Source organism: Artemia franciscana, chromosome 2, assembly GCF_032884065.1.
Source record: "Artemia franciscana chromosome 2, ASM3288406v1, whole genome shotgun sequence".
Lineage (NCBI taxonomy): Eukaryota > Metazoa > Arthropoda > Branchiopoda > Anostraca > Artemiidae > Artemia > Artemia franciscana.
In genome coordinates, this window is record NC_088864.1 from 56,260,908 (window position 1) to 56,274,772 (window position 13,865).

At 37.4% G+C, this 13,865-nt stretch overlaps 1 protein-coding gene across 2 annotated transcripts in view; it reads right to left on the minus strand.

Moving 5' to 3' along the window:
- LOC136043802 (spermine synthase-like) overlaps positions 1 to 13,865 on the minus strand; it is an 89,814-nt gene that overhangs the window by 13,457 nt on the left and 62,492 nt on the right. For both annotated transcript variants that reach the window (XM_065728722.1, XM_065728721.1), the window contains 2 exons: positions 9,054 to 9,245; positions 7,074 to 7,199 (listed from right to left, as the gene is read on the minus strand). In XM_065728722.1, the coding sequence (XP_065584794.1) occupies positions 7,074 to 7,199; positions 9,054 to 9,245 (318 nt within the window). The remainder of the gene's footprint in view (positions 1 to 7,073; positions 7,200 to 9,053; positions 9,246 to 13,865) is intronic.

A 13,865-nucleotide genomic window follows, 5' to 3' on the forward strand; every position in this document is an offset into this window, starting at 1 on the left:
TCTCTTTACTGACTTAATTTTACGCATGGAGGCGTTAAAGGTAAGTGTCCGGGGTAAATTTCTAGTAGGATTGAATGGTCCAGAGGATATTTCCGTCGGGATGGGGATTTTTCAGTGGAGGTAGAGCCAGATTTTCTGGTGTTACTTAAAAAACGATCAGAAATGAAATAAAAAAACAGGCTTTTTCATCTGAAAGTGAGGAACAATATTAAACCACAAAACGAACAGAAATTATTACATATACAAGGGGGTTGCCCCCTCGTCAACACTTCGCTCTTTACGCCAAAGTTTGAATTTTGTCCCAATTCTTAATAAATGACCCCTGAAACTTAATGGCCGTTTAATTAGAACAATAAGTAACTTTTTTTTAAATGTCGAAAAACCTTAGTGTGAAGAGCCACGTGTTGAGGAGGAGGCAAATCCACTCGTATACGTCATAATTTCTGTTCGTTTTAAGGTTAAATATTGCTTCTTACTTTCAGTTGAAACAACTTTTTTTTATATTTAATAATCTATCAAAGGCAGCGCTATAGCGTTACCTATGATAAAGAGCCATAAGGCTTCAAAGTTTTATTATTGTTATTATTTTTTCCAGAGGCACTTCATATGGAAAGGCGTGGTCGCATGAACGTCGAAGGAAGTTCATACAATTAGAAATCGGAAGTTCTAGTGGCCTTTTTAAGAATCAAAAGTGATCGGAGGGCAACTACCCCCCACGCCCTCTTTTCTCCAAATGCGTCCGATGAACATTTAGAGATCGTCGATCTGTTCAACGGTCCAAAGGTCTTATAACTATGCCTCTGGGAATGACTGAAATCCCCACAGGGGGTTCGGAAGCTATGAAAGTTATGCAATTTGAAAATTATGCAATTCGTCCATTATTAACAAGGTTTTTTATACAAGTGGTGGTAACAGAAACTTTGGAGGAGGATCATCCCATCGGAAATCGAAAGTTCTTATTCCTTTTTAAAAGTCAAACGGAGAGCATCCAGCCCTCTCCCATTACGTTTGCTTTTCCAAATGTGTCGGCTTAAAATTTTTAGATAGTCATTTTGTTCAAAATAATCAGAAAGTAGAAAAAAACTAGCTTCCAGGTTTGACAAACTCTGCTCCCAGCCACCGGGGCAAAGCCTGTAAGTTGTGCAAGCAACTCACTGAGCAATGGAAGAGATGTTCGTTTGGCAACCCTGCTCCCAGCCCCCGGGACAAGGCCTGTAAGTTGTGCAAGCAGCTCATTGAGCAATGGAAGGGATGTTCGTTTGACAACCCTGTTCCCAGCCCCCGGGACAAGGCCTGTAAGTTGTGCAAGCAGCTCATTGAGCAATGGAAGGGGTGTTCGTTTGACAACCCTGCTCCCAGCCCCCGGGACAAGGCCTGTAAGTTGTGCAAGCAGCTCATTGAGCAATGGAAGGGATGTTCGTTTGACAACCCTGTTCCCAGCCCCCGGGACAAGGCCTGTAAGTTGTGCAAGCAGCTCATTGAGCAATGGAAAGGATGTTTGTTTTACAACCCTGTTCCCAGCCCCCGGGACAAGACCTGTAAGTTGCGCGAGCAGCTCATTGAGCAATGGAAGGGGTGTTCGTTTGACAACCCTGCTCCCAGCCCCCGGGACAAAGCCTGTAAGTTGTGCAAGCAGCTCATTGAGCAATGGAAGGGGTGGTCGCATAAACTTCGGAGAGGGTTCATTCGATCGGAAATCAGAATGTCTTATTCTTTTTAAGAGTGAAAAGTGATTAAAGGACAACCATCCCCCCTACCTCGTGTCCTTTTCCCCCAAATCCATTCGATCAAAAATTTTAGATTGCCATTTTGTGCAAAATAGTCTCAAGATCCAATAACTATGCTTCCGGGTTTGACCCCCCCCCAGCCCACGGGGCCAAGACTGTAAGTTAGGCAAGTTGCTCATTGTCAATATATGAGATTTTTATGGAAGGGGGTCGTATAAATTTTTGAGGGGGCTCATTTGATTGAAAATCCGAAGTTCTAGTTCCCTTTTTAAGAGTCGAAAGCGATCAAAGGGCAACCAGCCCCAAACCTGCATTCTTCCAGAAATGAAACCTCCAGCCCCCGGGCAAGGACTGTAAGTTATCGAAGTTACACATTGCTGACATATAAGGTTTTCATGTAAGAAGTGGTCATATAAACGTCGGAGAGGGGGGGCATTCGATCGGAAATCGATAGTTTCGTGTCCTTTTTAAAGGTGGCCGGCGTTTACTCCTCAGAAAATTGCCCCGCAAAAAAACCATCCCTGGAAAACATCCCCCCTCATGGCTACTTGGTCTTTCTGTGACCATGAGGTGGGTGTATGGATGAGAAAGGGGCGGCCCCTCTCCTATACGGAATAAATTCTTCTCATTTTGGGGTTTAATGTTACCCTTTACTTTCATAATAACAGCGTAGACCAGAAATATTCACGGAAATATCAAGGGAGAAGATATCAATTTCGCATTTTCGATGCGTTTTTTAAAAGTTTCTATTGTACACCCCCCCCCTCCCCAACAAAAATCCTGGTTATGGCCCTAGGGATTATATATCAAAATATGCCTCCATCCCCCTTCTCGTCTGTCCCTTAGAACCATCTTTATTTATCTCATGGCTCAATGAGAGTTGCGATGTTTTGGCATTAAAATGCACCCTTTGACGTACCTCTCTCCCTCCCAAACTTCAAAACAATCACAAAAACCCCTTTGTAGAAGTTTAATTACCTTTGAAAGTTTCGTAATTCATCCATTGCTTACAGATAGTATTTGTTATTTGGAAACATAGGGACATTGTTCGCGGGGGAGTTTTCTGAGGGGGGAGGGGGAATTGTCAGGGGGAATATTTAGTGGAGTAGATTTTTTGAATAATTTCCTTTCAACGAGGATTAATTTTCCGAGGAGAGGGAGGTATTTTCCACAGGGTACTTTTTGTGGAGGGGTGGGGTAGTTTCCACGGGGAGCAGGGGTAAGTTTTCACTGGGGGGAGGGTATTTTCCGGGAAGAGAGTATTTTCCAGGGGATAAACACTTAGAACCCTTTTTTTAAAAGTCCAAAGTGATCGGAGGGCAACCAGCCCCTACGTCTTTTTTCCCCGAATACATAAGATCATGATTTTGAGATAGCCAATTCGTCCAAAATAGTTGGAAGGTCAAATAACTATGTCATCGGGGTTGGAGCCCATCCCCCTAGCCTCCAGGGTACGAGCTAAAAGTTATAAAATTACACCTTGTTAACATAGAAGGATTTTTATTGGAAAGAGGACATGTTTGATTCTGGGTCTCCAAAAAGGCTTAAGGTATTAAGGTGAAACTTCAAGGAAATGTTGAGAGGGATGCCGTACACAATCAAAACACACTATGTGCTTGCTGGTTGTGAAAAGAGAATACCAGCAATATCAAAAGAACAACTGGGGGTATTAAGTATAAAGTTTAAAGGTACGTTGAGGAGATGTCAAAGAGAGATTGGGAGACAACCAGCCCCCCTCCCCTCTTAGCCCTTTTTATGCCACTCCTCTGCTAAACACTAATTTAGAATTGTCTCTTTTTAAATAGCCAAAAGGTCTAATAGCTAAGCCTCCAGGGACGCCATGCCCCCCATAGACCCGGGGCAAGGCTTGTAAATTATGCAATTTGCTCATTGTTCACATGCAGGATTTATCATTAGGAAAAGGAGAAATATTTGCATAAGACATTTGATCAGAATTTCGGAATAGCCACCTTGTTCAAAATAGTTCAACGGTCAAGATAACTATCCCTCTGGGAATGACGTAGCCCCGACAAACCTTGGGGCAAGTGTTGTAAGCTATGTAAGTTGCCGAGTGTTTATATAGAAGGTAGGTTATTAGGAAAAGCGGGCATGTTTGATCCCGAGTCTCCAAAAAGGCTAAGAATATTAAGATAAAACTTTTAGAAAATGATGAGGGGGATTTCAAACAAAATCAAAACATACTATACGCAGGAGGATTGTCAAAAGGACAAAAAAATTACATTTAAGGAACGACTAAGGTTATTAAGTTGAAACTTCAAATGCGTGTTAATAGGGATGTTAAAAAAGGAACGAATGGCCACCCCCTTGCCCCTTTTAGATGTTCCTTTTAACATTGATTGATATCATAACAACCCGTTTTATTCGAAATAATCTCAATATTTAATAGCTATGCCTCTGGAGATGACATGCCCCCACAGCCCCCAGAGAAAAGAAATGTAAAATATGCAATTTTTCCATTTTTATATGCAGGGTTTATCATTGCTGAAGGAGGTAATATTTGATCCTGGATGTGTCCGAAAAAGCTAAGGGTATTGAGGAAAATTTCGGGAAAAATTAAGGGGTATGTTGATGTGTATCCAAGTTACCAAAACGGCGTATCTGCAATATCTTAGGAACAGATAATGGTATTAACTTGAAACTTTTGGGGCCACTACTGCTATTACTGCTATTGCGGCTGCAAATGAGATTGGTTGCAATTGGAAACGTGACTACTTCCAACTGCTTCTTCATCTACTTGTGTCTATTTTCAGGGAATACTTAAGGGGGATGCCGAACTTAAAACTAATGTTAAAAAAAAACCACTGAAATAGGAAATGTTGAAAAACTTGAAACTTTGGGAACCAAAATCGAACAGAAATTAATTCTTTTTAAAAATCCAAAAAAGAAGTTTTTCAAAGAAAAGTAAAGAGCCTATATTAGACCATATAAGACCAGCAGAAATAAATTTCTATATTAATTCAATCTAAAACGACCATAAATTAGTAATAAAGAATAAATGAAGCCCAAAACTAACAGAAATAAAATGAACAACCATAGCAAATACACATACAAAATAAATGAATAAATAATCTTACGACGAGTAAAACTTAAATTGAATATATAAATCAAACTTAAAACGCTATAAACAAGATTTTGGCGATTCCCCTCTCCTACTCTCCTAACTGTAAAAGTCTAAAGCATACTACGTCATTTGCGCTTTGCTGAAAACGAATTTATTAAAAATATTTTCTTTTGTAATTACAACACCCGAGTTTCATATGGCTACAAAACTTCATGAGATTTCATAGAACTAAAAGTTTCATACAAACACCAAAAAAAAAAAAAAAAAAAAAAAAAAAAAAAAAAAAAAAAAAAAATCGGAATTCACGATTTCCTAGAAATCATGGAGCGCTAAAAGGTATCTAAGAGATAATTCTAAGATCTACGTGAATCCAGCATTACTTGATACCTAAGAAATTTATTCCAGATGCTAAGTTAGTTTCGTTTTTTTTCTGTTCATACAACTTAGTAGGCTAGAAAAAGTCCTATTTTAGGCTAACACTCAAAATGCCCACGGCTCAATTGCCAACGACTCAAAATGCCCACGACTCGAAATTGAATAGTTGTGGGCATCAAGTAATGGATAATTGTAGAAAAAGCCAAGACAGATAGTCCAATTGAGTGAGAAGAAAAACCTGGCATTAATTTCCCCCCCTTGATTGCCGACGTTACCATCTCCCACTTATAATACACCTCTCATGTCACTCCACAATGCTGAACTAGAGTCAATCTGTTGGAGGGTCTCCCCGGCTCGGCACGCTGGGTTCTTCCCTCCCGGCACCAGCACCCGGTGTACACTCATTCCCGGCACCTCCCGTCACCCACCCGGCACCTTCCACTTTTGTCAGTTTTTATCCTGTCTAGGATGAAATGGCACCCTCCCGGCACCGGCACCCGGTGTACACTGGTTTGGGGAGTGAGCAACCCCTCGTCTCATCCCCAATTAAGGACTTAAACCTAAAATTTATCCAGTCGTGGGCATTCTGAGTGTGGGCAAAAAGATCGTGGTGATTCTGGGAACCACCCCTATTTTATTCTAGAAATTAGGAAAATTCAGGGTATTTGCCTTCTCTGTTTCACTATCCCCAGCCAGAAACAAGTTTGTTTTTCTTTATTTGCATTTTTAAAAGCCTTAATTTTAATTTCCAAACAAAGTACCAGGTAGAGAAAAGAAAGGCTTGGTGCAATCCCCTTAGGTCAGGTATAGTTCCTTTTTATAGTTTTTAATTACATTTATACGAATGCGTAGAGCAAAAGAGTCCACAAAATTCTAGGCAATACCCACCTGTCTTCCTAAAGTCCTGAAACTACCACTTCATTTTAATGTATCAAGTATTAAGTAGAAAAAAATCCGGCATTTTGAATAATATTGGTCTCGAGACTAAGCGAATCTTTTTCTTTCATTTTGACAACCCTGGTTATGATTCATAAAAATTAAAAGCTTTATAGGTCAAATTTAAGAAAAAATTCCGTTTCGCTGAATATACAACCCATACTGAATGCCAAGATAAAACAGATAAAAATTCAGAACAGATAAAAATCAGTCAGTTGGGAGCATAAAATCTAACCTAAATACATAAAAGTAGTCTACATTTTAAGTTCCATATAGTTCAACAGTCAAGTGAACTTTTAGTTCATTAGCTTCGTTTCATCAGATGTGTTTACATGGATTGTAAGTGCAATTTTTCTATTTGGTGTAATTTTTGTCTTTAATTCTTTGTTTTACAAGTTCTTTCCTCCAGCATTCATTGCCGATCTCGGTCACACAGCATGCACAACTTGAATTTTCTTGAAATTTAGAGGGGTTCTTTAAAAAATGTTTTTGAAGTTGCGTTGAATGGTATAACCGAAGAATATATCATTAGCTTTAATATGCCAAAAAATATTTATTAATAATACTATTGACTCAAAGAATACGTCACAAAACAATATAATTAAGCTTTATGTTACCGGTGCAAGTTTTTGGTAACTTTTCTCCGTAGTTTTAAACTGTTTTGATGGCTCAACGTAATACAATTTTGGTGGTATTCTATAGCTGAGATTCAGCTTTGTCCAGCAAATAAATTTTATTTTTGAATTACTTTGCATTATTTTGTGAATTGGAAAATTCCTTTAAAATAGTTGGAAATTATTGAAAAAATAAAATTTTCCCGTATTTTAAGGAAGTTTGGGTTTTTCTTTAAAATCACGATAGTTCAGAGAAGGGAAAAGGGCTTCGCTTTACCCCTTGTTTGGGTTGTGAAGTGAATCAACTTGGCTTAAGAATATCATGGTAAGGCAATTTACCTGATAGAAGACCCAATCTTCCATAAACGAAGGTACGAATGCGTTAGATCGACTGAAAGACACCTGCAGTTTGGCCAGTTGTGCTTCAAACATCTGTAAAGCCGGCTCTGATGATACACCATTTCCCTACAACACAAATAGTAGGTCAAGAATTAGGTAGAAGAGTAGATATTGAAAGCTCATATTACTGCTACTCCTACTAACTCACTACAGCACCAAGCCGCCTGGGACTAACATAGCTACACACACTTCTCAACCATCCCATTCTATTTGAAGCATCCCTCTTTACATCCTCCCAAAAAGTTTCCGAATCCCTTAATGCTTTCCTGGCGACTTATTCCTACCCCATTCGGGGACGACCTGCTTTTCGTTTAGCCCTAGAAAGTTGGCCGAAAAGGACCATCTTTGCTAATCTGTCATCCTTCATCCGCAGAATGTTTCCTACCTATCTCAATCCTTCCATCATTATGGCCCTAGAAAGTAAGATTGAACCGTTTTTTTCGCACAGCTTACTATTTGAGATAAGGTCAGGCAGGTGGGTACTAAAACAATCTGTAGGTAATTTTTCTGGAAAACATCAAGCAAATCCTTGGTCTGTCGGAGCGCCCACGCTAACGACAACTTTCTGAAAAGAAAGTTGTCGTTATGGAACGAATACGCCAATTGGGAAAGCTTGAGAGTAAGAAGACCCTAAACGCGTTAAGCTTTCAGTAGGATTGCGGGGGTTTAAAGTCCCCAAAGTTCAGTATCTTTTTTTGCCACGTTTCTTTGAAGCGAATAATAGCAGATAGACCCATGACGTCATATTTGGCTCCACGGCTGAAAAATCCCGGAAAATAATTATTCAGATAAGTCAGTCTCTGTTTTGGGAAGGTATGAATCAGGGTTGCCTCCCCTAGTGATTCTTAGTATCGCCTAGAAAAAACTACTAAATCAGCACATAAATCACTAGATTGTTGAAGAGAATCACTGAATCAACCGAAACACCACTAAAATCTAGTGATTTTTTTCCACCAGGTGACAACCCAGAAAAAGAGAGGCACTTACATTATAATGCTATTACAATAACAATATTGCATCTCAAAGCTATAAAGCGTAGAAGTCTACCGCTTAAACTACACATAGAATTAATATTAATTTTAATTATAATTAATATTAACATAGCCTTTTTCCGGGGAAAAATTGTGACATAAGTGGTAATAATGTAAAAACTGAAATTTGCCTAGTTGTTCAAGATGGGTATATATAAGCCGTCACTTAAGGATTTTTAAGACTGAAAATTTCAATTTAATTTTATTTCAGGAGGTCGTTGTTTTTTTTTTTTTTTGGGGGGGGGGGGGGTCAAGCGATTTTTCGAATTCCTCAAAAATTCCTTCTAGAGATTAGAAAATCATTAAAAATTTGGCCCAATTGCAACAGAAGTGATTCTTGAAGAACTGAATCTAGAATTAAAATGAATATATAATGGGGAATCAAATGCTATACTAATAATAGATTTATCACTAACAAAACAAGGGAATTTTCACTCATTTTCCGGTAGCATGACAATGAAACAAAAATTTAGTTCGAATTCAGTTCGAAATTAAAACTACACAATGAAACCGCGATTTTGTTAATCTGGGCAAGCGACACAATGACGGTAACTTTGAAAATTTAAAGAGCATCGTGTTATTTCTGAGTACCTCAAAAATTTACCCGTTTTTGTACGATTCTGATCACGAATCAAAAGTAACTTACATGCATCAAAAACTTGCCGTCTTTTTTTTAAGACTTGTAGACTCAGAGCCAGGACAGATTTAATGAAATCCCAAATACAATTAGCTATGACTTTATGCCCACAACTATTTGATTTTAATTCAAATGCTTCTTTCAATTAGAATATTCTTTTTTTTCTTGTAAAAGAACATCCTGTTATTTCTGAGAACCTCAAAAACTGTGCCATTTTTGTACAATTCTGATCACAAATCAAAAGTAACTTACATGCATCAAAAACTTGCCATCTTTTTTTAAAACTTGTAGACTCAAAGCCAGGACAGATTTCATGAAATCCCAAATTTGTCCGATCGGTGCATCACTCACTGGGATATCAGTTAGGTCACCAAAAACATAGTCAAATTCTTTTTTGTCATCAATATAGGATTTTAATATTTTCATACAGTCATCAACAATTATCTAAAAAAAGGAGATAATAATTAGAAGCAAAAACATGGGGAAAAATTAACTGAATCCACCTATATAACTGGTAATGTTACTAACCTATAGAGAAAAACTTTCTTAATGGAAACCCAATAATTTTCATACAAAAGTAAATAGCCTACACGAAAGGTGAAAACCAACTGACCAAGCTTGACTACGTGAGTAGGGCATTGGAACCACAATTTCAGTGTCACAAGTTCATGTTCAGTATTTAGCGTCTTCTTTCGTCAGGTAAAGTACCATTTAAATATATATTCGTCTTTGATTAGAAGCTAAATTTAAAGAAATAAAAATGGCATTAGACTTAAACTATTGCATACGTGCAGAAAGACCAAGGATTTGATTAAGGGGGGGGGATAAGTCTATCCTATTTTGTCTGCTGGCAGTGAGATCAAGATAAAACTTTCAGGGACAGCGTTACCTGGGGGGTGGGGAGGCAAGACAACTTCGAATTTTATGCCGAGGGCTATCCCTGGTAAATGAGTATTTCCAAAATTGTCGTTTTGTAACTCCTTCCTATTTTGTCTCGTGACAGAGAGATCGAGGTTAAACTTTCGGGGACAGATTTATTGAGGGGAGGGGCAAGGCGACTTCACATTTTGCGCTTGGGAGGGGATAATTTTTATCAGATCTACACATGTTAACACGTCAAAAATCTGACATGTTAAAAAGTTAAAAATCTGAAACATGAATCCTATTTTATATCCCCTTTTAACATCACAAATCTAAAATATCCTATTGTGTCAATATTGACATTGTTGAATGGGGAACTAGTGTGTTTTCTTATAGAACTATATCAAACCTCACCCTCGAAATTTCTTCATTTTTAACGACTGTGTCCATAATTGCTTATAGCTATAATATATAAAAATATACATAATGTGCGTTTGACTATTTCAAAGATTTTAAAGTCATACAAAAATTATATAATGAGGCTTGACACAGAGACTGCTACAAACAAACACGTTTATTTAAGGGACTCTAAACTATTTAAAATAAAATTGCCTATTAATATTACGTATCAAGGAAAGGTTGATTTAAATTTGAATTCAACAAACGTTTTTCCAAGCAGCACCGAACCGTACAATTCAAAATAAACTTGATACTATGCCGAAAAAACACTAAAAATACCAATAATTGTATCTGGAGGGGGGGGGGGAGCAACTTCTACCTATTTATTTTACGCATACCTCTATTAGTAAAATCGTAGCATTGGTCAATTCCGTGAAAGTATAGCCCGCCCTTTATGATTTAATTAGGGTAAATATTGAAAATTATAAAACCAATTACAGTGGCGCCAATTCACGATAATATAGGGGGGACAAGAACTCTTAGTCGATGTCTTCACTATAATAAAGATTTAGAAGATATTTTTCAAAACCTTGAGTGGGGAGCAATTTTTTCGACTGTAAATTGAATTACGGAAAATATTTTTGAATCGGAAGGGGGGGGGCAGTTGTCCATTTGTTCTTCCAGTTGGCACCCTGATTAGCTATAGTTTAGCTACCGTTATTGGTCAAAATAAAACTGTTAACGTTACCGTCATCAATCTGAAATTATTCGTACAACGGATAAGCTTTTGTATACGACATAGATGCTTTAAATGGAATTATTATTACCACCCTTTTTATTATAATCAAATGAAAAGGAGACGGGGTGGGGGCGATCTTAAATATTATAGGCAAATACGGAGAAACTTAGGAACAGGACCAATCCCGTTTCCAGGAGGTTACTAGGTTTGACCCCCCCCCCCCCGAAAACTTTATTCTGGCTCATGATAAGCTAACAAATTCATATATAAAAAATTAGTTATGATTTGTAAAAAAAAAATAAAATTGCAATGAACATGCTAAAGCAGTTTTTTTCTCAGTACCTGCATTAATGAGAGTTTCGCAAGATATCAAATGCTATTGCACTTTCATTTCCGGCTATATCAGTTCAACATCTTAAATATTCATCTCAACAAGTTCACAGCAGTTCGTAATCTTGCATTAAATAATTATTTATTACAAGGTTAATGTCATGACCTAGCGAGACATGACCTTAGTAAAAATATTCAAAAAGCATTATATCAGAAATGAAAAAAGAGCAAACAAATCAGATAATAATTTGCATTACTTTCTAATAACACTTTCTAAAAGCAATGTCAAGAACAAATAGAACTATACCAATACCACGTAGATTCTATTTGCCACCATTCCCTATGATATAAAGTTTACTCCTGTAACTGCATAACGAGAAGATCAGAAGATCTAGTTATCATTGTCCCTTGAAGTCGCCTATCTTCTCCGTCAACGGAAATTGAACTGCGCAAATGAAAAAGCTCCCTACATCGGAGGAAAAAAGTCCAACCTCTGTTCCTTCTACCTAAATCTCTGGCAGGTGACCCTGGTTTCCATACCTCCCCTCATTCTAGCAACATCTTAACCATAAATTGGCAGAAAAATAGCTCGAGGTTGATTCCACAGCCAAGAGTAATTAATGGTGGCCACCATTAATGCAAAGCAATAACCGTTAAAGAAATTCAGGAGTAGGCATGAAAACCGCATTATCAGGGGAGTAAAAGTCTTTGGAGATGGAGCGAAAATTTGTGACTCAAAGACGTTCCGGGTCTCCCCTCATTCTCAAAGCATCTTACCATTCATTGGTACACAATTAAGTCAAGACTGAATCCATAGCCTACAATATTTAATTGTGGCCATCATCGTCATTTGCCACTATTGCTGCAAGCCATTAAATATTACCGATATTCACAACCACGCACACACAGGAATTTGTCAGGGGAGCAAAAATAGTAAAAAAAAAATAGTGACCTGTACATCAAAAAGAAAATATTCGAAATATATGGGGGGAAGGGAAAAAATTCTTGACTTATATGCTTTCTAGGCCTCCGCTCATAGTCAGAGTATTTTACCATAAATTTGAAGACAACTAGCCTAGTGTATTTAATTATAGCCACCAGCTAAATGTCAATGGAATTCAGAAGCAGTCGTGTAGGTTAAACGGCTTTTTTCCGAGAGTAATAATCCTTTAAATCAAGTAGCGACTCGTATGAAAAATAGCGAACCTCCGGCATTTGGCTTCTGGACCTCCCATCATTCTTATAGCAACTTTAATAATAAGCAAGTTTGCTTTCTTGTAAGATTTACACAGATCCTTTTACGTCTTATTTGCTTTTATTTCCATTTGATTTTTCTATATTACCTGGCATTTTAAATCAACGTTCCTCCTAGATCTGGCTTACATGCGGAATTTCGTAGTTTTCGTATAAATTTTTAAAGGAAAAATAATTTTCTCATTAACTAATTTACATTCATGTTTTTGACGGTCTGAAAAATTAGCGTAAAAAAACGTTTTTTTTTTACAAGAAATCGAGTGCTGGCAATTGCGATGTTAAAAATATGATGCTACAAGCAGCTTTTCACGATAGAAATTCACGAAAGAAAATATTAATAGCAAGTACATCCACTATTACTGATACTGACACACTAAAAGGCAACATCCAAGACTCGGTGGAACAGGGTTTTACCCAAACACAATTTTAATTTAACGAATACGCAAAAAAATGAAGAAAAAAAATAAGACAAAAGACAGTACAAATAAAGTAATACGAGGAAATATTAATTTAAACTGTAGTCGTAATAAATGCAAAGAAGCAATATAAATGAAGGGATGAAAAGAAGAAAATTACAAAAGGCCGCCGTGGTTACAAACTGCAGTCAATTTCGGGATATTAACCTACTCTGTACAAAGACTTTTTAAGCTCAGTCGCATTCTTCCTTGAAAAGAATACTGTAACCACAAACGTACACAGAAATTTACTCAAGAGGGGGTACAGAATTCAGGAGAAAGAAGGATAAAAAAGAAAGCAGGAAAATTACGCAAAGGTTATAGGAAGTTATGGGAGAAATTAAGAACATTTAGACACTTCAAAAATATTCAGACCCCAAAATCCCTTACCCTCCCCCCCCGCCCCTCATACGTGCTTGACTCTAACTGAACTTGTTTGTCATCGACAAAAGATGAATTTTTACAATAAGGCTTGTGTGCTAAGACTTTACGAGTTCTATTTTTAAACAATTTTTAAAAGAAAATTTCAAATTCACCAAAAAAAGAATTTACAAATTGTTCCAAAGCAGGGAGAAGGGCGGAGTTCTCACCCATTATGCCTTCAAGTCAAATATAACCTAAAACAAAGAGCAATACGTCGTTGGATTCAGCTTAGGGCAAATTGTCTTCCAATCCAGAACAGGCAAAAAACGTTCGACAAAAATAAAATGATAGTTGGTCCTGATAGGCGGTATGTTTGTCCCCTTTGTAAAGATGATGATGAAGACTTGGATCATTTTCTCCGGAAATGCCCGGTACTCTTGGATTTACGGGAAATTTATTTGCATGGGATTAATTTGATGCTTCCGGGTATTTTACAAAATAGTAACCCAACCACAATATTTCGAGTGGGAGCATATATAGATAAATCTTTAATAAGAAGAAAAAGTTTTATATGATTAATTTCTTTTGTAGTTAGATTAGGTACTTTTTGCGTTGAATTCTGTTTTTTTGTGCGTGTTCGTACTGTTGTTAATTTCCTTGCTT